At 40.1% G+C, this 27,816-nt stretch overlaps 1 protein-coding gene across 1 annotated transcript in view; it reads right to left on the reverse strand.

Moving 5' to 3' along the window:
• Positions 1 to 1,859: 1,859 nt before the first annotated feature.
• Positions 1,860 to 27,816, reverse strand: part of NT5DC1 (5'-nucleotidase domain containing 1) — a 128,010-nt gene continuing 102,053 nt past the window's right edge. The window contains exons 9-12 of the mRNA XM_058021427.1: positions 22,582 to 22,700; positions 21,633 to 21,791; positions 15,494 to 15,662; positions 1,860 to 4,587 (exon numbers count right to left, since the gene is read on the reverse strand). Coding sequence (XP_057877410.1) covers positions 4,469 to 4,587; positions 15,494 to 15,662; positions 21,633 to 21,791; positions 22,582 to 22,700 — 566 coding nt within the window. The 3' untranslated portion in view covers positions 1,860 to 4,468. The remainder of the gene's footprint in view (positions 4,588 to 15,493; positions 15,663 to 21,632; positions 21,792 to 22,581; positions 22,701 to 27,816) is intronic.

A 27,816-nucleotide genomic window follows, 5' to 3' on the forward strand; every position in this document is an offset into this window, starting at 1 on the left:
ACCCTCTAATTTGCAGAAGGGGCTGGAAGCCATCACATCATTTTGAAGTGGCTGTGATGGTTTCTCACCCCCGTGCAAGCACTTAAAAGTCGTTATGGCCATGTGTGAGAGAGCCACGTGTGCACTGTGGCAGCGGGAGTGGGAGGCATCAGGGATTTTTAGCACCGTTCTGATTAAATCAGTTCAGCTGCAGCGGGACAGAAGTTAAACGTGCTGCTTCAGATGTTTGCCCTGTGAACTGTGACATCTGGCCAGCTGTGAAACCTCTGTGGTCTTGCCATGGCTGCCACAGAACGGCCGTGGGTACCCGCTTCATACTGGAAAGATTTACCTCACACCTTTGTCCCATATTCAGGAACATGACCAGCCATGCTGGCCACAGTCCTGCAGACAGGAATCCCCAGTTTGCTCTGAAAAGATGCTAGCAGGCTTTTAGGGCTGGAAATCACCGAGTCTGTTTAACTTCCTGGATTCCATCTTATTTTGGCCCTAATCCAGGCTCCGTTTTCCAGTTAAACATTTCTATTTATAATGCTTACCAAAAAACAGGATTTGTTTCTTGCACCAAAAACATTCAAAAGAAAACCTCTTTTATTTTCTTTTTCTTTCCTGTGACTCACCAAGGGGGTTTGATGTTCCACTTAGAACTGCAGAAAACAAAATTACAGGCAACTGGATTTATAATGGGATTTAGCCTTTCCCCTGGGGGTTCTGGATCAGCTATGTGCTTGCTGGAAGGGCTGGTTTCTGGCCAGTTGTTAACAATAGATGTCTGTGGCTACACCATGTCAGCCATTATACCATTACAGCTGGCACTCTCCACAGAGGTAAGGTTCCTGTAGCTTAGCCATGTGCTTTCCCCCCAAAATCTCATGCCATGAGTCAGCTGAAATGCTATTTACCTCTAGGCATATGTACAGAAGGAGGCAGATTTTGTTTTAAAAGTCAGTCGCTTAAATGTTCTGTAAAACCTGTCTTGCTCCTCCAGTGAGGATGAGGAGCAGCAGGCTGCCCCATGCCGCGCTCCCTTCCCAGGGAAGTCCAAGGCAACATCTTCCTGTCAGATCCCTGTGGTGAAGGGTGTGGTTCTTCTACCTGCTTGAACAGAGGTGGCTTTATTTCTAAACCTGACTTTCTGAGAAACTGTGTAAAACTTGTGTAAAACATCAAGTTCATGTATATGTTTTATGCTTTCTGTGTTTTTGATCCCTGTGGTGGAAAAATGGAAGTTCAGATGTCACCTTCCCACTGGTGCCATCTCTGCTAAGTAACATATTCTTACACTCTGCTGTTGTTTACCTTGACTTGATTTAATGCATACTTGACCACAGGAGGAAAGACTTAAACTAGATTTGGGAAGGCTGGTTCCTGGTGCCTGTCATCAGACAAATTTTCCTGGGAATTCCCTTAAGAATTGCTACTGCACAGTCACAGATCTTGGGCTCAGGTAAGCTGGAGAGCCCCATCATTCCCATGGGGAAGGGGCAAATCCTGTGTCCAGCAGTGCCCCATGGTCACCACAGATGATCTGCCTGCCTTTGTTTATTTAGCTTCTCACTGGGGATGAGGAAGCCTTCAGTGCCCACGAAGCAGCTCTAGTCAGGAAACCTGCTCTGAGCTCTTCTGTGCATCAAAGATTACTGCCCTATCAGTATTAAAGGTATTAATTTATTAATGTTTTTGGTTGTTTTATGTCTTATGCTGAGCATATTAAATTTTGTTTTGTTTGAGGCTGTAGCAAAACCTCTCCCTGCACTGCTTTGAGAAAAGCTTATCTCCCCTTTCTCACTTTGCTGCTGAGCTATAAAGTAAATTCAGAGAACATTTTTTTTCTCAGAAATAAATTCTCTTTATTTAAAATCCAGACACATGTGCTTTATACCAAAACAGACACCAAAGGAGACTTGGTATTCATCTCTGGTTTTAAGCAAAACTGTGGCTTTCAGGGTTGTCTAACCAGACACGGTGATTTCAAGGAAACTTTACAACTTTATGTCTCCCTGCCAATGCTCAAGATAGTTTTGCAGGCACTTTGGCAATCTTTCTGTCAATGGCCTCTCACAAGAGAATCCAAGAACTTTCAGAGATTTCCAGGGGTTAAAAAAAACAAAGAGAGATAGAAATAAGGAAAAAGCAACGATGGTGTCTTTACAATGTCATATTACATACAGCGAGCTCTCTACCAACCTTCTGCCATGTGCATTTCCTCTCCCTATTTCTTCACACCATTTCCAACAGCTCTCCTCTTGCCACAGCACCAACTCCCTGCTCATTCCTTCATTGCCAATCTCTGCTTTGTAATAAGACCTCTATAATTTTCACAGATTCTTGAATAGAAGAGTCTTTAAGAGGAACTCTACTTTTTGGACAACCACATCAGTTATTTTTCCAAGTCTTCCTGCAGCCACAGGCTACAGAGGCACATGGAGTCATGCTTACAGCAGCTTTCTGTTATCCTCTTCCTTCTCTGCTATTGTGAGGTGAGGTCCTTCTGGCAGCAAGTGCAAATGGCTGGTGACAGCCTTTGTCTAACATGGGCACATGTATTTCTTCTTTTATGTTCAGGCTGTCCTTAGAATCTTCCACGTTTCCATTAAAAAAAAATACTGCTTCTCCCCTGTGACACCAGGAGCCAAGGACTTAGAAGATTTTTAGTCTGATTTTCCATGGCAATCAAATTAGTTTTCTTTAAAAAATCAAGGAAAAAAAACCCCAACCTAAAAAAATCAGTTCCAAATTCATAACAACAGAAGTGTGAGGGTACACAATATGGGTTTGCACCATAAGTTAGTTAGAAATTATTTGCAGAAGATTACTTGATCCAGGCTAGAATTTCAAAGATGCTGTAATCAGAATCTGAGATTTTAATCTGGGTATCTCTCTCGGTGCTCTCACAGCACTGTCATGAGCCAGATTTACTGCTGAAGACATTGATGTTAATTAAAAGATTTCCAAATAAACTCAAATTTTGCAAACTGTTAACATCTTAAGTAAAATATTTTCACCCTGTATTTTATGAGGTGAATGGTGCTTTCATTTTCATTCCTCATTCACCTTATCTTAAAGGAAGTTTTTCTCCGTTTTGTCCCCGTTTGTTTTATGTTTCCCTTTCAACAAACCAATGCTTAATGCTATTTGGAAATGTTGTTTGCTATCCGGAAATGTTGTTTATTACCTGCAAGTATAGCAGTCCACAAGAATATAAAAATAACATGTTATGTAAAGGCAGAAAAAAAATATGCAGACAGAGGCCAGTATCTTTGAAATGAGGTGGAAAAGTGTTTGTGTCTGATTCTGACATAGAATATTTTAGCCAGTGAAGCCACAAAGATACAGATTGAGCTGTGGCGACACAAGCTAAATCCATTCTGGTAATTATTCAGGCCTAACAAAGTGAGTTCTTTTCCTTGGAAACAAGAAAATTAAGTTTCTGCTTATTGTTATTTAAATTTTGAGGGAAGTTTATCCAAAAATCTACCATCCTAGTGTGGCAAAACTGCTGACTAAACAAATATTTGACATCTTTTTGCATCTGCTAGCTGTGTTAGTCACTGAGTTCTTCCTGTCCTAAGTGCTGGAGAACAGGTCTTTGAACCTAAATCCACAGAGAAGAGGATCCTGTTTGTTTAAATAAGCAGGTAAGAATCACATTTGTTCAGTTCATGCCTTGAGTCTTGCTCCCCTTCTGGCTGAGGCTGTAATTAGCAAAGATGGCTGATTGCTACAGCTTTCCTATCCTTGGGGGTTTTCCCAGAGAGGTGGAGAATGCAGGTTTGAATCCACTCCATCAGAGAAGGGAAATGTATGCAGGTTTTCCTCCCTCTGCAGAAGAGCTCTGATGCTTGAGGTATTGCAGACCAAAAGAGGAAAAGGCATGTAGGGAACCTTATGGCTGAAGAGTGGTCAGGCATTTTCAGGAGTACAAAGTATTTAAAGGCTTTTTGAATTATCAGTCTGCATGTAGTTGCCTAAATCCCATTCAAATCTCTCTCTGAGTATGATGATCTTTCTCTTTGGGACTCAGTCTTTCTTTCACTCCAAGAACAGCAGGAGAATTAATTCCTCAGAGCTTGCAAAACATTGGTGTATGGTGATAACCTGGGCTGCCCAAGGCAACTGTTAATTGAAATATGGCTGAGGGAGAGTACCTAAAATGTCTTCAAAAATGTAGAATGTAACTTGGGATGAGCTTTTACTATTACATTTCTCCTGAAGGCTGTGGGAAGTGCATGGAAAAAGCCAACAGCACTTTGTGAAAGGTAGTGGTGGTCAGAAGACTTAGAGAGAAGGATGCATCACTCACCTGTTCCAGCTGGACTAGAGAAACAAGTGAAACACAAATCTACACAGGAGTCTGCTTTAATCCATCACTCTATTTTATGAAGCATCACACAGCATTTTCAGCAATTAGCATTTGATAGCAGTTTAAGTAAGGGTCACAGGGTTATCTAAGGAAAAAGCTGAGAACCTATTTCGTCATTACTGAGTCCTCATTTGGCAGCAGTGCTCTTGGAGGGCTTGGGTAGTACCCAGCAGTTGCTGAACTATTTGAGGAAAATCGTGTAAATCTATAATCCAGTGGTAAATCTGCAAGACAGAAACATACCACATCTGATTAGCAACACAGCCTGTATCACATAAAAAACAAGCTTGTCGTGAATAGCAATACTTCTTAAAACCTTGAGCTGTTTGCTCACCGGCACCAGAATCCAATCTGATTGCATGATTACACATTTATTTGACATCTTCAGCTGTTCAAGGGATTGACTTTCAGAGTTTATTCAACAGCAGTAAAGGATATTCAGTTCCTTGAATGCTGAAATAATGTTAGTCAGAGAAAATTATATAATGAATGCTTAAATATTAAGCATTCATTTTTTTTAATAAAAAAAATTTCATTAAGCCTAGATGCAGTTTTTCTCCCAATACACCTTCAAGTTTATTCTTCAATTTGTCCCCCTTCTCTTTTATCTCAGCTATTTAATTATAAGATTCTTTGTTTAAAACAAAGAATCAGTTCCTTTTTTTGTTTTTCACGGCTATTGAAGCAGGATTCCCAAAGGCACCCACTCTTAGATCTTCTTGCAGTCCAGTGCTAACAACATCATTTTGTATCAAACATTCTTAGAAATCTGCACTTGTAACTTGATGTACTCATCACTTCCAGTCTGTAAAAAACACTGAATGCATTAAAATAGCTCTGAACAGTCAAAGCTTTATTTTCTGTAACTTTTCAAAAGCCTCTGCTGCCAACAGTGACCCACCCACCCTCACAGCCAGAAAACCGATACTTCCTGTGCTCACCTCGTACTCAAAGTTCAAGAAACCAAATTAAAATACATATAAATAAAACTCAGTTCAAGAAACAATTCCCTTTCCAATAATGAAAAGAAAAACCAACTTCCCTCCAAAAAGGGGGGAAGCTTCTTTCCAGGTTGTCTGTTCCGAACCAAAGTAAAGCATAAAAGCTATTACTAGCCTCATCTGTACAATAACTTATGAATTGCAATTTTTAAAATTTAATTTGGAGTAAATTTGGGGAAGTGACATCCTGTCACTACATGCTGCAATTCCCCCCCTGCCCCCCCCAAAACAGCTTCTATGAAACAGAAACCTACAATTTTAGTAGTTTCAGCAAAAACAACAGGAAATCCAGTTCTGTCTCACAAGTGATTTGCAGGCAGATACCAGGACAGCATCCTGGTCTGCAGCTTCAAACTCATCCTGAACACAACACAGCAACAAAAGAGTACTTAGATCAAGTTGAAAAATCAGAAAGAGGCTGGAATAAAGTAGGAATAGGAGGAAAGATAATTGGAAGAGAATTAAGTGGGTGATTTTAGCTCGTCAAAGAAGTTAATTTTCTCATTTTGTCTGAGTCAGGGAAATCTCTGGAGCTCATTGAGAGCACGGCAGAACAGGCAGATGTTTTCCTAGTATGCAGAAGGCCCAGTGGATTTACTGGCTGCTGAGTCTATTTATGACACTCAGTTTAACACAAAGGTTTCAAAAATGACAAAATAAATGGAAAAAGAAAGCAAATATTTCCAAATATCTTTACGAGCTATAAAAATCAAATGTCATACAGTTCCTTTTATAAAAAAAAGCTTTTACTAGCTTAATAATCTAGCAGTCTGGAGTTTCCCAAGAGTAGTTTAATCAAAGAGCAGCACAAATGGGGCAGACTTGCTACAGAGTTGATAATTGCTGAGGAAAAGAATCAGCTGGATCAAAATGGTAATTTCATTAGTATTTCTTGGTAAGCTAGCTTTACAGAATCAGCTTAAACACCCAAACCATTCTATATACAATGCAAAAGGCTCCAAAAGAGATTTTTATATATTCACACCCCAATCTATCAATTTAAATGATGCTTTTTTCTCAGCAAACTGACTTTGGAAGATGATTAGAAAATATCCATATCCATTTCTCAAAAGCATTTAAAAAACCTAAACCATACAGTATTCGATAATAAGGCAAATCTTGGGGAAAAAACAATTGCTTATTTCCAAGTTGTTGTTTTCCTTGTGTTTTTTTCCCAGTAAATTCTTCAGGATTTGCTGTTGTGCATGCTCACAGCTGCTGCTGTGGTGGTAGACCTTTGCATCTTGGCACCCACTTGTCACCTAACCTTGATGGAGAGTCATGAATTAGGCAGGGGGCAGATATGACAACAAGAGGGCAGTTTTACAGCAAGGCTCTAATGAGTCCTAACCTGCACTGATAATGAATTCAGCACAAAATTCATCCAGTATTGCCACTATCACAAAAAACCCTAAGTAGACTTGAACAAACAAGACAGCCTGAGACTGGAAGAAGGAACTAGCTGATTCTACCCAATTTCTTGAGAAATACAGTCCAAGAATTTTTCTATCATTCTTAGGTAATTCTACCCAGACTATTTTTTTTTTTAAACCCAAGACAAACAGGATATTCCCTTTAAGAGCCAAAGACTCCTAGAAATCAGACTTGAAGGGTCCCAAGAGGCTCCCAGAGGAATACACAAGGTCCTAAATCTATGGAAATGCCAGTTATTAGATGTATCACCCTGAGTTCCTGTCCCACTCCTTTCTTTGCTTCCACACCAGCCTGAGTGCAAGTGAGTGATGAATAATGCTTTCCTTGATGGTGACCACTCAGTGGTGCCAGCACTTCCCAATGGCTTGGGCATCCCTCACAGGTTTCATGGCTTAACCTGAGCTCAGAAGAGCTCCTGCCCTGCCCTGCCCTGCCCTGCCCTGCCCTGCCCTGCCCTGCCTCCCTTGCAGGCCTCCAGCCTGGTGTGAGCAAAATAACAATGATGGCATCTGAACAGTAGCTACTGTCAGTTCCTGTGTTCCAGTTATCCAGACCCAGGTATTAAGTGACATTAAGTAGAACATTGTGTTCTGATGCTTAAGTATACCCATATCCATGCATTTACAGCACAGTTACAATATCCCACTGTCTCATGTGCTGTGCACTTAGTGTAGGCCAGCTAAATCAATGCCACAAGCTTCTATCAGAGGAAGACTTGGAATTCCACCCACAAGCAAGAAAGAGAAACCGCAAGAAGAAGGGAAAATGTAATATTCTCAATGAGTGATCAGGAAAGTATTTGAGTAACTGAATGGAAGACAATTTTAATTTAATCCAGACACAGGCCTGCTTGATAAACTTACTACTCTAATTTTTTAAAATTTCCTTGAGCAAACCAATAGATTAAACAAATGAAATCTTAACTAAGCACTTTAGGTGGATGTAATTGTTTTTCAATTAAAAACACAGTCCAAGACTGAAACAGATTTCTTCCAAAACACACAGCAGAAATGTCAGGAATAATTTTTCAGTATTGACCAACAAAAGCAAAGCCAACATTTTTTCATCATGACACCACAGCAGCATCCCTGGGATGAGTGAGAAGCTCTACAGAAAGCAGAACTCCCCCTCCCACCCTGAGGTCTGCTCCCTGCCAGTGAGCAGGGCTGGCGCCAGATGCTGCAGAAGCCTCCTAGTAAACAGCAGGGTTGTGTTCTTAAGTGAATCCAAATATATCCTCCTGATTATCACCAAGGAAAAGACATGAGGAAGAGAACTAAAACTTTGTTAGTGATACCCAAGTTTGAAAAAAATCTTTAAACTGCTTAATTGTGTCAAATTTCAGAAAACACCGTCATAGCTCTATCTTACATCTCATCATCTGGGTGAGGTAATTATAGGGGCAGAGGGCAAACCATCAGCTAGTATAAATTCTTTTCCTCTTACAGGATTTTCCATAATTGACACTGGCTTAGAAGCTTCATCGTGAATCTTTCATTGTATTTCAAAATCACTGATGAAAGAAAATATTAATTTCTTAAAGATGAACTTCTAATAATTATTCCTTAGCAATGGAGTAAGCACAATTGCTGCAGGGGAACTCACCAGTTTGTGCCTTTGGGTGACCTGACTTGCCAGTCTGTGGGTAACCTGTAACAGGTGTTGTTGCTTTATCTTAAATGTTAAACGTTTTTTATCTCCTGACTCATCTCTATTTTGCAACAGTCAAAGCAGCACTTGCACTAATAGATCAGGATGTGAGACAGCATACTAGAGGCAAAAAGAAAACATCCCAAGGCCACAAGTAGATTTATCCGATAGCAGTTATTTTTAGAAAAACTCCCAAGGTTGATTTTCCTAAACTGGAGGTCAGATGTTTGCTGAAAGAGAGAAGTCAGCATGAGAAAAGCATTCCTTCTGTCAATTACATGAATGCCAGTGCTGCTGTCTGCATACTCCTTATGAGAGGAGGGAGTATCTGAGTGGTGTCGTATGGGAAAGGGGGGACTCCTTAATAAAGGTTTGCTCCATAGCAGGAGAAAGCTTCTGAGTTTGGATATAGTTGGTGATATGAGCCAGTGCAGTTTACCCCAGGCCATGCAGGAATAAAGACTAAAACTATTCTCAGTCAAAGTGCAGGTTTGCTGTTCTACTTGCACAAGAGCTTTTGCCAACACAGGTGTATTGGTTGGAGATCATGCCCGTGGCACTGCCAACAGACATCTGTGGCCTGAGCTCGGCCTGAGCCAGAGCTTCAGTGCCACTGAGGTTTGCCACTGGTTACTTTTCTGTGGTGTCTAACACAGTGCCATTGGAGAAAACCCAAGTGGCAAACTGCAGGGATATGTGCAGCAGCAGCTTCACTACCAGTTTTGCAGATGGACAAGTGCCTGGGGAAATGGAATGACTGTCCCATCGTGGCTGCTGAGATTGCTTGTGGTGTGCAATTTTCCTGTAATTATCTTGGGAATAACAAGTCACATTGCTTTGGGTCTACCCTATGGCCAAGGGACCGCTGACCCCTTCCTGAGCAAAACAGCTGTGCACAAGGCGTGCACTGACTCGCAGCCGAGTCTGATAAGGGTCTGCAGTGAAGGAAAGCCTTAGAAATTCCTTTGCTCTTTTGGGCTTTCATGAGAAAACTCATTATTTCTATGTGAGGGAAATGTTTCTCATTTTTGTTTTCATTTAAGCAGTGGTTTTTGAAAGTCTTGTAAGGAAATAGACGCGTGTGGCTCTTTGCTTGATCTGGAAATAATCAGAAGAAAATATTGTAGTATAATATTTTTAATTATCTAGGTGAAGACTTTAACTAAAAAAAAAAATCCTGAGAGAATGCCAAGATCCTACCAGGATGTGTTAGTCTTTCAGGGATCTGTTAATTAATTTATTGTGTGTGAATGATTCATTCTGGATCTTGGAGCAGGAGGAAGGGCTTCTGAGGTAGGTTCAAGAAGCAATTGTTTGAGCTGACAGGAATTTCTGGTTGATTAAAAAGAAACAAAAAAGAGCGGCATTTTGAGACTGTGAAGGAGCTACATTAAGACAAATGTGGAGATGATACACCCCTTTACTTTCATTTTGAGGTAAACTCACCAAGAGCAACCTTCCTCTCCAAACTCATGAGATGGGTTAATCTCATCATGTTCCCCTCTATTGTAAAACAAATGTTTTCTTTCCCTTTCCCTGATTTGTTTTTTCTGGAGAGGTGACAAACATTGTTTACCTTAAAATAAAAATCTGCACACAAACACACATGAAGTCAAGGCCTACATAGTTTTTTGGGCATGTGAGACCATCTTAATCTAGAGGGAATATTTTACACACCAGTCCAGAGTACATAAATGTCCTTCCAGCAATGTTTTTTTTTTCACATGTGAGGTTGCAAGTTATGTTCAATTTCGATGTGGTCAGACAAGTATTTTCAATACTTGGTGATTTACCTATTTCCACTAGTTTTCACACTCAAAAATTATCAACACTTTGTATTACAACCAAGGTTTATAAAGTGTCAGTCTAAACCCACCCCATAAGCCTGTGATCCGGTCAAAACCCAATTATAGCTTTAGTTACAGCCTGCAAATGAAATTATGCTGCCTGAGTTGAAGGATAACTTTAAAGCAGAATGACTGAGTGGTTCCCCCTCTCTTAATGAGTTGCTCATGAGTTCTCCCTTTAATCTTTTCAAGGTGGCTGTACTTTGACATCTCATAGAGCAGAATAACGATGGCAGGAACATTTCTGTCAGCTATTGGCTAGGAAGTAATCTTTTGGGTTCTGCATGATTTGACACGGTCTTCAGGGGCACAAGTCAATACACCTTTCTGGAGGAGGAAGGAAAGCCTGATCAAACCATAATACACTGAATACTGTCCTTTCTACACTGAAAATCACTATCAAGTGGTCAAATCCTGTGGTAAAGATGAGGTCTCAGACCATTTGGGAAGTAACTAGGTCCCAAGGACGTTTTATAAACTAGTCCTGAGTTATTGAACAATAATTTTTTAAGGTTAAAATGCTGTTTATTTCAGCTGAAAAAAATAGATGCCTTATTTCTGTTGGTTGTGTTGGGCATGTTTTTACTTTTTACTTCTAAAAGGAGAATATCGAAACTAGTTTCCTGGAACAGATGAATCACATTTACATTATCTGATGTTTTTCAACTGACACATAGATCAAGATGCTGTTTATACACTCAGAACACATCTTCTCTGTATTCAGTTATCTTTATTATCTGTTTTTTTTTTCCTTGTATGAAACCTCAGGGCCATAAAACCTTGGAAATGTTACTGTTGTGTACTTACACCAATTTTCCACCCAGTGCAAGAGTACTTTTTTTGCATAAAAACTTTAATTATAAAAATGACCTCTTTGGCCTTGTAGCAGCAACTATTATTTGTAACAGCAAATTCCCAAAGCAGTTTAAATCCTCAAAGCATTTTGATAAACTTAGTGTCTAGATGCTGTTGCATAGATACAGTCTTACACAGAAGCTGTCAAGCAAAAGCACAGTTGTAAGATAAGGCATTAAATATGAAAGGTTACTGCTAACTAGCAATGCATAATATAGTTCTATGTGTTTAAGGGAATTATATATTATTGTATCACTTGAATAAGAGCACAGTTACTGTCAGTCTACTTACAGCAAGGACTGCTGTAATTTAATTCTAAAATGAGTTGGATTTTACTTTAGGTGATGTAATGTCAATGAAAAAACATAGAACTAAGGTGCAAAAATATGGGGATTTTTTTTTTTTTTTTGGTTTCACTTCAGCAACAATTGCAAATGTTGCTGTTCAGGATACAGAAATCAGTATATGGCTGATCAGTGATTAGTATGTCACAAGCATAGTAAAATTCTTGTCTTCCATGATAACAGTTGATTCCTCCAGGGCATTCACATTTAAAATACATGTGGAGGATGGTGTGTGAAGTTTGCAATTTGTAGTTGATCTCTGCTGGCAGACCCGTGTATCTGCGACCTGCACATTGCCAGTTCTGGAGCCCCAGCCACGGCTGCCTTGAGCTTTCCATTGTGCAGATAATTTGCAGCTCTAAGCAGAAACATGAACTTCTTTGTCATGGTTCACTGGCAATTTTATCATTATATTTATACAGCAAGCAGGCTGACGACTCAAACTCCCGCAGAAAGTGGCAGGGATCTGTAGGCATCTTTAAAGAGACAGCTTTGGTTAATTATTATGGAGATTTTTTTCTCTAGCTCTAGCAAACTGTAATAACAATACGGCATGAAGAAAAACTTATGCAGCCATACGGGAAAACCCTGATATAATTTCATATTGCATGCAAGATTAAAAAAATGCATTATCCTCATGCATGACACAAGCTTGGTTATCAAATCTCTCCAAAGAGTGAAATGAACTCTGTCTCCATAATTTACAATTGCATTAATTCCTCTCTGAAATGAAATTCTCTTGAGCTGCAACATCACTCAATCTCCTTTTCTTGCTTGTAGTAATTTTTAATCCTATAACAAAATTCACCATTCAGAGGTTATGAGACAAATTTGCAACATTAGGTAAAGAATGATGAAATTAGAAAAGAAGTTATGTTCTCCTTATTACAATTTAGAGCCCACTTTCATAATCTTTTCTTTATAATGACAAAAAAACCTTACAAAAATCTCCTCCATAGCTCTAAAACTCCTCATGGAATTTTTTGAAGTGTGGCTTTTATAAAAATACCAAATATAGTGAGATTGAAAGGCAAAGCATTAGGTTGAACTATGCGTATCATATTTTAATCAAAGAACTGTTAATCAAAAGACCTGTCAGAAATGGTATCTTTGAAATTGTTGAAATTACTGTTGGAATATCCATATGATGCAGGAAATACAATTATTAACAAGGGGATCTGGAAATGTGATCATGTGGTCACAGAATAGTGGTCACTGTCCTTGAGGGTAAAGTTCAGATTATTCAGGTAGGAAAGATAAAAGTAATCATCCTCTACTTGGCTCAGACCTAACCTTCTGAAGTGGAGAAAGATGTCCTGGAAACTGTGGTTTATGCAGAATGTAATTCTTCAGAGAGACCCCTACACCTTTAATTTCCATTTGGGAGCACTAAAGCAACATTCCCACAGTAATGCATCCCAGTTTGGAAAATCTGTCTTATGATATAATTGTGCTTTAAAAATCTGTAAGGGAGCTGTAAATGAGGAGAGACTCAACGTCGGAAAAGTGGAGAAACAGATGGATTTGTGAGTGAGGCATGTAGAATAGAAGTAGGGACATTGGCTTCCACTATTTTATTAACCATGTACTGTCAATATAACACGTATCTGACTTCCAATCCAAACTGATGAAAGTGCACAGAAGGTATTGTAGAAGGTCTCCTTTGAGGAATTTTAACAATAAATGAAATATACTCTTTCATGCACAAAGAAAATGCCAGTTTCTCTTCAGAGAATCTGAGGAGAGTTTAGATGATGAACAGCGTGCAATCCCAGTAACACCCTCCTTGCCAGAGGCGAGATTAAAGTTCAGAACTTCTAAAGCATCTTTGAACTGGTATTGAGTAAGTGAGTTACTAGTATTCAGTAATGCTGAATAGTCTTTGGAATAATCTTTTTCAATGTGTCACGAGAAGTAAACCAAGCTGTTCTTTGTGCACAGACACTCACTGCAGCCAAACAACAAGAATCAATCTTAAAGCCAGCACTGCAGCCATCTGCCACATTTCACCAAATATTTTTGCAGACCGCAAGCCGTTGGCATCCTGACTTGTACGTGGCACTTACTACTGCTCACATATGTGTACAAAAGCCAGGTCAGACATTGTTGACAGAGAAGCCCTTGTGAACCCCCAGCTCACAGGAGGTTGCAGGGCACCTCCAGCAAGGTGGCAGCTTGTGTGGCTGGGTCAGGCTGAGCGAGGTGCTGCCAAGGCAGGCCCAGCCTGAGCTGAGCTCACGCAGTCAGCACATCCTGCCTGGGAGCTGGGCTCATGTGCTCAGCACCGTGGCAGCCTGGCTGCACGACTGGGCTCAGGGGATCTTGAGGAAAGGCCTGAGTTTTTGCAGCTTGGCAGTGGAAAGTCCTCTGCTGGTAATTGAAGCAGATGAATGGGAAAGGAAAAGCGGGAGAGCATCAAACTCGCATAACCCATTTCAATCTCCTCTAGCAAATAGCTGTAGCTAAGATATGACTTACAGCTGCAGCCAAAAACTTCAGGGCTTGGCAGAGCAGGGATTCTCACAGCTTGCTGTGACAGGAGTGAGAAAGGTATTCAAGAGGAGTCAGGAATTCCTTAACATCCATAATGAACATCTGCTCTTCCACACAAACAAACAAGAAATACCTCTCTCTGTAACAAAGCAGAGATGTTCTCATACCTTCAACTTTGAGTCTGCTGTCCAGTGCACAGCTGCAAGTTTAAAACGTTATTTCTCCCCTGTCCTTTTGCACTGGGGTTTAACTTTTACAGACACGACCCCCTGCCCCAGCAGTGGTTCAGTGCAGTGAGGGACAGCACACGGTGTCCCTCCTCATGGAGAAACAGGAGCTTTGCAGGAGCTCCATGGCTGATGGCAGGCAGCTATCCTATCACTAACTGCCCAGATATGTCTTATGGGCTCGCACCCTTTCATCTATAACTGGAAAGACTGTCATACATTTGAGGTTGAGAAGCCTTGCTTGTCCTTTAAACTGAGCTGTGGTTGGGAGGGAAATTTCAGACTGTGGCTGACCATTTTCTCTTGGTCAACACTTCCAAAAGAAGCCACACGCAAGCATGACCCTGGAAAGGGTATTAGATGGGAGTTTTACAGAAATTATCTCTCTGTTGGCATTTTCCTTGGTATGTTTGGGCTTTTGTGTCTTTGGGCTGAAATAGATTGCAAAATGGCAAATATGGGAGGCATAAATAAATTGTGGCAGTCTATGATTGTTCTGTTGTGAGATATCCATACAATGTAAGTACGTGTGTAAAATATGGTTGCAAAGAAAAGGTCTATCATGTTCCTGCTGTGGAAGTTACTGCTGGGCAAGCCTGAAATGCTCTCTTGCAACAAACCTTTTATTCCCTGGTCTTCTGCATGAAGCAAGAAACAGATGCTGAATGGAGGGGTTAGTAAAGTAAAGGCTTGCTGTGTTCTTCATTCATTTAATAATTAGTTTCTTCCTTCAGGTATGCATGTGGACAAAGTTTAGTAATGCAAAATGATAAATGGAGCACATGGGGGTCCTCATCATCACTTTGTAATCCCAGGAACGTACTGTAGCTGCAAAATTACAGTAAGCTGATAGGGGAAGTGTAACAAGCTAGATCTGTGTTTTTGTAAGTATAACACTCCCAAAGTAACTTTTCATGTTGTTTGTTTCGAATGTATCTCACCACTGAAAGCAGAAACAGCAAATCACAGTGGGGAAGTAGGGACCAGATTCAGGAACTAATCTACAGTCCGGTACATGTTGCACCCTATCTCTAACAGTGAATCAATTAAACACCTCCTATTTGCAGACACAAACAAAACCCCTGGTGTATCAGGCAACAATTAAAAGCACAAACATCAAAGTAATCAATGGCCACGAGTGCTAAGTGTTGCATGATATGAACAGAGTATTTTGAATGTATTTTAGATACGTGCAATCTCAAAACCAGGTCTACAGCACTACAAACTTACTATGAATACTGCATGTTCATTAGAAAAAAGCCCCAAACATCTTCCTTACCTGCTATTGCTTCCAGACTAGGGATTGCAATAGTGCTGTAAGTGCTAATACATTTACAGGACCACGTGTGAACTAAGGTCTCCTCTGCATTTTCCAGGCCTGGCAATCTGTCCATGAAGAAAGAGCCCCACTGTTTAGATACAAAGTAAGGAACTTTGAGCTGATCTTCCTGAAAGAAAAATAAATAAATATATAAGCTTAAAAAAAAAAAATCTTTATTTATCCACAAGCATAGGGAACTCTAGTTTTTCTGATTGTCTGGGAAGCCCTATATTGTATCTCAGGAGCAATGTGGCTTTAAAATATAAAGTCAACAACAATAAGAATCTTCTTCCCATAAGTCCCCAAGTTCCTGTTTATACAATTTATGGATTCCCTAGGACATAAAAAGTTAACTGTAAATAGTTTTTAAACCTTTTAAGAAAACGCCTTCTATTTTCCCTGTTTTTCTGTTTATGATAGTGTGAATTGCTTGCTCTGCTTCTCTGCTGGAGAGGCTGTGTTACAGCTGGGATCTCCTCCTGGGGGAAAAGGAGCTTCCTCATGCTGGGTGGAGTAACTGCAAAGAATGCACCATGCCACCTGTGTTATCTGTTTCTGAGCTGGGGAATGAGTGAAAACAGAGCCACAGAATCCATGGAGAGACAGTCAGTTGCCTAGAAAATTGTGGAATACAGTAATTTAAAAATTATTATTATTATTTTAAAATAATTTTTAAATACATATTTTCAGACAACAACATCTGTTTTAAAAAAAACATTAAAGCAGCACTGGAAAAACTGACTTTTTACAAGTTCATCTTGAAACCTGCTATATACTGCCATGAGCAATCAGAATAAAATGCCCGGACACATCTACAGAAAGATGAAAAAACGGGAAACAAAACTACACTATAGAAAATCTGTTAAAGTAATTTGTGTGCAAAGTAACATTCAGACTTGCAGAACAGATACAGCAGTTTGTGCCTCCAGGTTTGTGAACTTTCGTACTTTATTCTCCATTTAACCTCTCTCTTAACAGTTTTGACAACCTGCTGGAATAATCTGTGTTTATGACAGAGGCCTCTATCTTTTGATCACAAGGAAGTGGTTGAGGCAGCCAAACAGACCACACCAGTAAACACAGAGCCACACTTCCATCAGTCAGTGCTACAGTTTATCCTCTGAGTTTAAATGGGGGGGAAGTACTGATTTCAACAAATGTAGATATCAATTTCTGTATTCTGATGTAAATAAATTGGAAAAAAACTCCTTTTTTTTTGTTTCAAAATAAGCATTGAACTTAAGTCCTGGGCTTTTTGTTTGTTTTTTAATGCCTTGCACAAAGGGACAGCATGTTAGTCTCTTTTTTCCCTCACTAAATCTTATCTTTCTATGCCAATCCCAGGACTCTACATCAGTTATAATTAAGTTTAGATGCTGTGATGAATTAAAATCTGTTTGCCAGCTGGATGACACATGCAGAAAACTCTTAAGGCTGTTACAGCTGTTCAGGTGATTAATCAAAACAACAACCCCACTACTGGCCCACATAAGCATTTGTACAAAAGACGGGGTCCTGTTTATTGATAAGAGAAAAGATGTGAGGGTTCTGCTTTCTGAAGTGGATGGTTAGTTCAGTGGACAATTAAAAATGTAACCTGAGGAAATGAACTGATTTTTACAGAAGTTTGTTTCTAGAGTGGGATTTTTTTCTTTATTAAGGAGCAGGGAGTTAAATTTTGGATTTACAACCCAAGCCCTTGGTGAAATCAAACCCGGTTAGATATGAGACTTGTCACCACCTAGTGCAGAGCTCCCATCATTTTGCTGCTGGCTTATCTACACATGACAAGGCTGGTCTGGTAGTCTAAATCTCGATTTAAAATTTGGAAAGAGCACTCAAAACTTTGACCACAACCCTAGGAACATCTGACATTGCTCCCCCTTCCATCCCTAACTGATGCCCTGAAAATGTCCTTATCTCACCTGCAGCACACATCAGAGCCTGCAATGAAGGACAGACCACACACCACGAATCTGTACATCTGTGAAATGAGAAAAGGCTCCTCTCCCTGTGGCTGCTCACATGCCTGGAGGCCATGCCCAGCAGCAGGGCTGATGAGCTCTGCAAGATGCATCAGCCACTCCTGCAGTCCCCAGACACAGAATTTGCTCTCACAGCAGGACAGCAGATCCTGGAAAGTGCTGGGCAGTCCCTCTTTCTCATGCAAATTCCCCTGGCATATGGATTTGCTCTCAGGCATATTGGTCAGACACCAGCAGGTCAGGTCAGATGTTGATTGTGCCAGTTGAGGGTACAAAGCCTTGAAGAAAACATCTACACTTCAGGAAAATAGGGATGGTACCAGAAATTCCCGAGTCCCAGGGCCTTCCACAAAGTCAAAACACCTGAAGTACATGCTACCATCTTTGCTTTGCTAACTCTAGAAAAATAGGGCCTGTTAGCAGAATTGACAGAATCTGTTCATAGGACCCTTGGGTAGCGCTGATTAGTTAGCTTACAAATGACCTTTCTAAAATACTAATTAGCAGGGAGCCAAGCTCTATATTCTACATTTGGTAAAGAGATGAAAGAATGAAAGATGTAAAGGAGAGAGGAGTGGAAGATAAATAGTATTTTTAAGGGCTTTATTTAGATGCAGATTTGCTGTCTATGCCATAGCAAGCACAGAGCCTGAGGAATACATCCAGTATGAGTGGTGATGATACTGATGATTGTATGCTTTGTCCTGAGGTAACACCACTGATTCTTGATGCCACAAAAAAAAAAATAATGCTCAAAACACTGTTTTTCTGGTGTAATAGTATTTGAGATGTTTCTGTCAGCACAGCTGTGCTGAGCACAACGATGGGATGTCCCTGAATCACACAAATGGACAAACCAGCCACTGGTCTGAATTCTGTTGCACAGAAACTGCCCTCCTACACATCATGCAAATACGAAACATTTCACACATGAATATTGTAGCTAAACTACAACAGGGATCGCTATTAGCAAATTTAAAGTAAAATGTGCTGCACTTCAGGGTGTTGCCCTAGGAATATGGCTTTAACACACCAGGCTTCACAACAACACCTCAGGTTGTTCCAGAAAGTACTGTTAGATTTGTGCCAAAGATAAACAGGAATAAAAAGACAAACAGAGCCAAAAGGCACAAAGGAAATAGCCTTGTCTGGAAATACAGGGATTACAGACCTGACTTCTACAACAAACCAGTCAATCTTGTAAAAATTACATTTTCCCTTCTACTTACAAAATTATCATGTATATCCACCAATGAATTATTTAATTTATGCTCCATTCATTCATATAAGCCATTCATTTACACACTGACAGCTCCTCTGTAATAATTTTCTTCGAAATCCTGGGACAAATTCCAGCTTTCCTTTTGAGTTTTCATTGATGGAACTGATCACACATTTAAAGAACAGAATGCAAAACCAAAGCCTCCAGCCAAACAAACAAACCCCCAATTCTAGGAGGGAGGCAAATCTTGTTTCAACACAATGCCTTGTATTTTTATTCACCCTGCATGCTGCAATTTACTTAGATGCCAAGTAACTGCATAGTTTTTAGTTTGCTATTCTCTGCTTATTTGGTTATGACTCACACACTTAAAAGAACTGCAGTTGTTACCATAATTTCACAGTTATGTGTATCTGGCTTATATCATGCATTTAATTGAAGGGAAAAGACAAAAACTGCAAATGAAAATGGAAATCACAAGTCTCCCACTTGGTGTGTGAGGAGGTTGTTTTCTTCCCCTCTCACTGTTAGTGATGAAATACCAGTCAAACAACTAAAACCAGATTTTTGTCATTTCTTTCTGAAAGATGCAATTACCAATTAAAGTAATACTTTCTTACTTTAATAGTATTTTGCAAAGAGTGATAGCATTGAGAGTTGCACCATGTATTAAGTTTTCAGTCCCTCTCTGCACACACAGCATGGCATGGAAAATCTACAGTAGTACTGTATTTTATTGCCAATGAATGCTAAGGCTGATTAACCAGATGAAATCTAATCTGTGACTAACTTTCCAGAAACACCTGACTTTGTACAATCCTTTGAATTGGCTTTTCTCCCTTCTTAACCAAAGGGTTAATGGGAGAAGTTGCTTGGGGAAATGAAAATAAAACTCTCATAGTTTTGTAAAGGGAGTCCCTTTGAACTAGTCCTGTTAAGTTAGTGGTGCCCAGTCAACTGCAGAGATATGGATGTGACCTGTTGTTCAGACTCCAGTGAGCAGCCTGGTAATGAAATAACACCACTGACCTGCCATGGCCCCCCTGGTTCAGGTTCCTTTAATCAACGCAATTCATTTCTCCCTTGCTTGCTTGCTGTCACTGGTAGCGGATGTAAGGGGAACAGGGGCTGTGTGTGGCAGGGGTGGTGTCTCCCTGAGATACTGCAATCTCTTGTCAGGAGTGCTACAGTGTCAGTGAAATGTCAAGCACCTGTCTAAAAAGTCTCAATTTGCTGCTTGACAGCTGCTGCGATAGAGAAGATGGATCTTGTGAGCAGAGGTGTCGCAACAAGGGAAAACCAAATCATCATTGTGGGCTCAGAAACAAACCAATCCATTACCCTTTGTACTTCCAGGAAAAGAACCACCTTCTGTCTCTCTGTTTAAAAATGTGTGCTTTGAAAGCATATATTGAACATGCTTAAGAAACCATGTTGAACAAATCCCCCAAACCTTAAGTTTTATGCAGCAATGCAGCAGAATCTCCAGTCAGAGAATGAACAAATTTATGGAGGATTTGAGTTATTTTTAAAGCATTAATTATTTAAATCAAATTGTATTAACCTGTATGTGCTACCAGCTCCTCCTCCCCCACCTCCTCTTCCTACTGAGAAATACATTCTCTTGATACTAAATTTTTTTTACTTCATTTTTGTTTATTTACAACCCAGGAAAAAGCCTAAACATTAATGATTACATTTCCTTATTTCAGTGACTGAAATGTCTTTGTCTGACTATAGTTTAGAAATCAGGGTAGTGGGGGAAAATATGAGATACGTCTATTAAAAAAATAAGATAAAGATATCACATCTATATTGTTTTAGTTCCATTGAAGAGACCCTTTTCTACATTAAAACCGGGAGCTTTTATAACGCTTGGATTAAAAACACACCAAGTATAAACACACCTCCCAGATCTTTTCTATTGGTAAGCCAACTTTTAATCACAAAGAGTAATTATTTTAAAAGAAAAATAAAGTTTAGTGCGTTACAAAGAAATGTATGAAAAGCATCAGTATTTTTCTGCAATTAGAAGAAAACGACCTATTTATTTAGTAGCATATGAAATGAAGAGACACTCCAAATGGAGAGTGAAGCCTTGCTGTAGTTCCTACCTACATGGGACATGCTGGAGGTACAGTGCTGCCTCATCACCCATCTCAGTGCTGTTTTCTATCTACTTTGGGAGCAGAAGAAAGGATAAGCCATAGTAACCTTCAACCTTCTGTGGGAGAATTAAAGGGTGACAGCAGTGCTAAGGCCCTGCTTCCCAGCAGTGATCAACCTGAAAATCATATTATTTATCTGAGGTAACTATCAGTAAGTCTGCACTGGGCTAGATTTTGAAGCCGCCCCTCTTATCTGAGCACAGCTGTCACCAAAATAACAACCTGTGAGGGAAGCAGCAAATTAGAAATTATTTGTATACAAGGACAGCACAAGCAAACCATATTTCACATAGAGAGAAAGCAACCTTCAGAACAATGTAATAAAAATTCCTCTGTGTTTACAGCTGGCCACAACACACAGGGAAACGCCATGAACTCAGCAGAGTTCAGACACTGGACTTGTGATAACTGGGCTTGAAATTTTTCCTTGTGGGATGGAGGGATCTTGTTACTAAAAAGGTTCTTGCTAAGGGAGAGCACACACAGCCCCTTTTCTGAGATCCATGGTTTAGCTCCAGGGAGAGGAGCTGCGTCACCCATGCATTGCTGAGCTGGGACAGAACAGCATCCTCCTGGTAAGGCAAGGAGGACACATCTGTGGGGGATGCTGATGCTGCCAGCACCCTGGTAAGACACACAGGTTCATTCCTAGCGCAGGTGACATGAGGCTTTTTTGTAATTTACTTTATTCTGTTCCAGGAAACTTCTGCAGGAACCCTTACCTCATATTTTCCTTTCTTCTCCAGTGGCTCAGATTCATCTTTTGCAGGCACTATACCTTCGTCCCCTAGAAGCTCCTCTAAGATGAAGACAGTTTCCCAGTTGCTATAGTGACGAGCTGGGAAAATATCTGAGTGCATACTGTCACCAAAATAAACAACCTGTGAGAGAAGAAGCAAATTAGAAGTTCATTGTATATGAGGAAAACACAAGCAAACTGCATTTCACAGAGAGAGAAAAAGAGCCTTCAAATGACCTAATAAAAATTCCTCCATGTTTACACTTGGTCAAGACATGCAGAGATCCTATTAATGTCAAGTTTGGGGCTTTATCTTCAACCAGCTCCATCAGGGAAAGGCTGGCCCCACACACCCTCCTTGCTCTCACCCTCCAGGGGCATTGGAAAAGGAAGCCTAACTGGGACCAGCAAAAGGAAGTGTGAGTTTTTTGGCTGACAGAAATAGCCTGAAGGGAAGCCATAGAAAGATTACCAAAAAAATACACTAAACTGGAACAAGTTTTAGACTACACTGGAAACAAGACAGAACATTCTTATTGGTGACTCAAAACTCTTCTGTGTCCAGGGAGGCATTTATTCACTAGGAAGAATGTTGTTACACCATCTTTAGTGGCATTTTTACCTATCCACACCTGTACTTAACATACTCCTAGTTTTTACTGATGCTGTCTTTTAATCTTTATGATCTATTTCCTCAGGGGTATTTCCTGATTACAGCCTGATTCTTCCCAAAGCTGCTGAAATGTTTACCCTGCATACAGAAAATTTACATCTAGAAAGATAACATAGTCTACTGATAAGAAGACAAATATGCTACTTCCAGTTCTGGGCTGCAGAACCAATCACATCAATAACTATAATGAAAAGTTTGTCTGGTGAATTCTTGAGTGAAACGGTATTTTCAGAAAGATTTACTCTCACTTGTAACATACCTTGGGGTCCAACTTGCCAGTCATCTTCTTCAGTAGATCATAAAGCTGGATAGCATTACCTTGGGAATACCAACCAGGCTTGTCCAGTGACAGCAGAGCCTCCTGCTCCTCATCATTTTCTGAAATCACCAAGCCAAATTGCATGCTATTAGTGACACCAGCCCATCCTCCTGTACTTGTGAGATGTGAGAGAAGCTGCCTGTGCACAGCTGGTCTATTTTGACATTAAACCAGCTCCAGTGTCTGGCTCCAGTTCTGGTACTGACCGTGGATTCAGTCAAGGTGTTTGGTAGCTGGGGGTAGGCAGATATTTGTGAGAAAAGAAGCAGCTGAGCCTCGTGTGCACTGACTACAGAAGAAGACCTAAGGACTTAAATTCATGGCCTTTGCCACCCAAACACTGCAGCAGTGAAGGCAGGAGGCCACACAGACCAGACTGATGGAGCTGCTACAGATGAAGGTGAAACCATAAGATAAAACAAACTGTAAGAGACAGCATGTACCTTGCCATGCATAAAAATGACCCACAGTTTTTAAGCACTGACATAAACCCAACAAAACAGACTGAAGTAGCTCTTAAGGGCATTCACCAGCCTTAGATCAGCACAAACAATGAGCAGTTCCAGTTATCATACAGTTTTGAAGAAATGATGAGTGGACAAATGATGAGCGTACAACAACCCCAATGTTGCTGATGGTGGTATAACCCAAATTGACATGTACCCACTCTGGCAGTGTCAGCAAATTAGAAAATTCAGTAGAAACTGAATCACCCAGCTCTGCCATGGGCTTTGTCTCTGGCTGGTTTCAAAGCATGGATTTGTCCCAGTGTCCACGTAACCTTGTTGCCTTTTCAAATCCCTGTGTTACTGCCAGATGAAGTTTAGCTTCTTGCTGGAGCCAAAATAGCAGTCTCAATGAACCAATAAACTACAATTTCATTAGAAGTATTAATATGAATGTCTCTTGTCTATTAAACTGGTGAAACAAAAGGTTGATTTTGTTATTTAATCTCAACCATGTCTTAATATTATGCTAGAAACAGAAGAGTTAGAAACCAATCTAGATCTGACTTAGGTGTACTTAGATCTGACTTAGGTGTAACATCAGAACTTCAGGTTTTCTCTTGCTTTAGAGAATTTTTCAAAGCACTTAAAATGTGTTAGGAATAAGAGGAAAAGAGCAACTTCCACTTGGTTAGAGACTGCTGAAAGATGAAATACAAATTTTGGAGAACAGTGAAATGCTAAGACAGCTTTATGTTTTAAGAGCACTGAAGATGTACATGGAGAAATAAACTGATCTTTGAAAGAAATTAAAAAATAAGCAAAAAGAAGGAAATGGGTATGTGGAGAGAGGAATGAATCCATTCTTTAATATTATGAATCTACAAATTTGGAGAAATGGAGACAAAATGATTCTATATTAAGGCTGTTTTATAAACTAGGAAAAAACAAGGAAATTCAAAGTTGACGTTAACAATTTATGTAAAACTTGTGTGGAAATGTTTTCCTTTGTTCTTCTTCAGGAATGTAACATTAATTACAATAACAATAAATACGTTAGCATCCGTTAATAAAAAATTGTAATTTCCTGACTATTAAAACCTTTGATCAAACAACTTCTGAACAAACAAAAGTTGTCATAACAGTAAATTTATTTTATATTCCTCGTATTTTTAGACATATTTGGATGGTTGGCTGAACAAGTAGACACAATCTTCAAATGACATGGACATAGAAAAAGAAACTTATGAAAACAACTCTTTTGAGATGTTATAAAGTTTTTTTTAAATTTTTGAGGATTTGTATCGCTATCATTGTCTTTCCATTTCAGTTAATCAGGAACATACTGGAGAAAAATTAAGCTTTTATGAGGTATTTTCTGAATAATGACATTGTATTTGCAAACAGAAGCCCTATGTATTACAGCAGTTTCAGGAGGCTCCAGTAAAGAGCAAAATCCTGCTTGCTACCTCTATGGAATGGCATGAAGGGAAGTCCTGGCTGCAAAAATTCACTCTAATTACAAGGCAGAAGACCTCTTGCTCTGTGAGAGCTATTACTGTCACCCCTAGCAATGAGATTCATCTCATTTACCTCAAGGCACTTGGAATTTAGGCTTCTAATGCACAGTTACAATCTGAACTAGTTGGCCAGGAACCTGTGGTAGGCAAAAGACAGTGCAACAAGAATTTTCTGGGGTGCCAGCTGTGGAGAAGGAAAGGATTTAATTAAGTGAGAAACTTTGCTTTTAGGCAATGAAATAAAGGGCAATTAATTTCCCCTTTAGAAGGAGGCAGGAAACAGCACTGAGATGTCTAGTTCATTATGGGAACACTTTGATTTTGGAAGGAACTTCATGAATTTGAGGAATTAGGAAAGGTCCTTTAAATTATTTGAGTTGTAGGGTCATAGGGATAACAACTCTGAATGGATAAATCTTGTCTTGAACCATCTCATATGGCTGCTTGTGCTCACACATCAAGGAGTGACTGTCCATTTTTTTATTCTAATCTGGAGTGGAAGGAAACGGATGGTGTTTCAGTTGTGGTGAGTCATAACAGTTTCTAATTTGCTTACATTTGTCCAGCAGCAAAATACAGCTAAGAAAATAATTCTTCAGCACCACCTTTCAAGGCTTTTTGTAGAAGTTCTGTAAAAAACTGACACACAACAACTTAAAAACCCATCAATGACACCAATGGCTCTGGCCTTGTATCCTTCAGATGGCAGCTACATGACAGCACTACAGAAGTCTGCAAATTTCCTGCAAAAATGCTGCTTAAATGTTTATGGTAGTTGCTAACATATATTAGATATTCCAAGCTGAATACTGGCTACACTCAGTCAAGAGGAAAACTGCTGCTGACCTGCTTTCCACTTTGCTGTTATTGATTCTTCAAAGTTCATTCAAAGGTCAGAAATGCTATAAATATTCTTTCAGCAGGAAGAAACCTACATAGGTGGGGGTGTTTTAGGTCTTATAAGCTAGGAGGAAAAGGAGATGCCCTGACAATTTCAAACAGACTGGATAACCAAAAAGAATTTCTCTGATGATTTAGATAGAGTGATTTGCTTCCTTCTGAAGCCTCATACAACACTGCAAACCAGATTCCGGGCTGTAGACTGAAAATGTGCCACATCAAGAAACGTAAAGGTACCAAGCAAGTAAAATTAAAATAATTAAACCCAGAAATTCATTCTGTTAAAACACTTGCCCAAACCTAACTGTGGTTCAGAGCAGTCTTCCTGAAGGGAAGTTACTGTTCCTTTTTAAAAACAAACGAAAGCTTGACTCATGCTGGGGCAATATTAACATTGCTGGGATTGCAATTTCCATATAGCTTTGTATAGCTTTGTCTAACAGCTGGGAAATGGCTTCTGATTCAGAAATATACTTTCATCACAAATAAAAGATAAGTTTTTTTCAGATAAACCAGTTCACTAACAAGACTCAATATCCTTTTTCTTGTGAGAATTTTCTTGCCTACCTCTAAATGTGCATTGCAGCTTTAAAGCATGGCCTGAGGAACATCTGGTTTCATTCTGAATGATTATGCAAAAAGTAATCAGTGAAGCTTATTCTCATTTAAATGACAACTGATGGTAATTTACTTTGGCAAAGAGTCACTTTTTGGGAAAGACTTTGCACAGCTTGCTTAGTGCCATCTGCTCTGTGTCCTCTTATAGGTTACACCTGCTGAGATGGAAAGGCTCTGAACCTGGGGATCTGTCCCCAGCCTGGCTGGTATTAACACTGTTAGACCCCAGGCCATGGGATAGGGCTCTCGGTTGGGAAGCATGAAGTTAAGAGAGAAGCTGAGGTGAGGGCAAATTTATGCTTCAACACTTATCCACCTACACTGAGCCACACCTACACCCAGGTAATTTTCTTCAGCTCACCACCCTGAGCAACCACACCCCGTGGGGCCAGGACCCACCCAAGAGCCTGAGGACAGCTCACATCCACCTGACTGGGCAGACACCAGGGCAAGAAAGCAATTCCAGGTGCCCAGAGGCCCTGCCAGCTGAAAGTGTGCTGGGTTTAACTACAATGTACATACAGCTCCACTACATCCCCTCCTTCTGCCTTTCTCTGGTCAGCCTTTAACCCCTTTCCATACAGACCTAGTTAGACTGTCTATTAGGGTTATTTTTTTCCCCTTTGAGCTGTGCAGTAGTATGAAAAACGTGTGACAATTATGTAGCTGCTCGTGCCTGTAGCTGTTTGTGCCTCTTTTTGCCCATGGGCAGCTCTGGTGGGCTCCCTTTGCCTGCAGGCACTTCATGCAGACGGGCTCGTGTTCTGCATGCTGAAGCTCTGGTTACCAGCATGGGGGTTGCTGCAAAACAAATTTATTCTATGATCCACAACTATCCCACTGATACGCCTCTCTGCAATTTAAAATAATGCCATTTCAGACCCTGAGGGCATTACTAAAAAAGCTGGGTTACGTTCCAGGCTTGCAAACATGGTCTGATTCTGGAGAGCAATTTGAGCTCACTTAAGAAAGACAAACTCCTTTCCAAAAGGGAAATCAGAGCAGGAAATTACATCATTTTACAAGGACAAAGGGACCTGCATAGGTGGGTTCTTCCAGTTGTAAAGGTATAACAAGATGGGATGACATAAGCTGTAGAGTTTCCCTGTGGGCATGTTCTCCATGAAGAAAGCAAGCACTTACAAGATTCCTGGAGATAAAACTTCATACCCTGTGGGTACCCTTCTGAGGGTATCATCCAAAATTCCTGTGTTTAGACCAATCAACTTTGCTGTGTGGTTTCCACAGTTCACTCAGGTATTACTGTGTGTTTTGCCATCCCTGAATTACTTCTGTGCCCTGGAAGCAGCTGTAAATCCATCTGCCTGTGCACCAGCAATAGCCAGTCCGCTGTGTGACTGCAGGGAAATGATAAAGAACAAAATATTCCCTTAACTTGATGTGCTGAAAGGAAAGGTTAAGGCTTCCCAAAGAGACTGGTGATTTCAGCCATCTCCATTCTTGGATGTCCAATCTGTTTTGTTGTGGGGTTTTCTGTTTCCCCCCCATCCCAGAAAAAGCCTGAAGATCACCTCCCCTTCTTGCCTTCGCATCATTCTGCCTTTTTTGGGGTGGCTTGTGGCTGATGAGATGGAGGCTGGACTAATTAAAGTAAAAATTCAGTTTTGAAAACTCGAACATGATTTTAAGATTTACATAGGCAGTGATAGATCTTTTGCTTAGTAATCTCA

The sequence above is a fragment of the Melospiza georgiana genome, chromosome 3 (assembly GCF_028018845.1).
Source record: "Melospiza georgiana isolate bMelGeo1 chromosome 3, bMelGeo1.pri, whole genome shotgun sequence".
Lineage (NCBI taxonomy): Eukaryota > Metazoa > Chordata > Aves > Passeriformes > Passerellidae > Melospiza > Melospiza georgiana.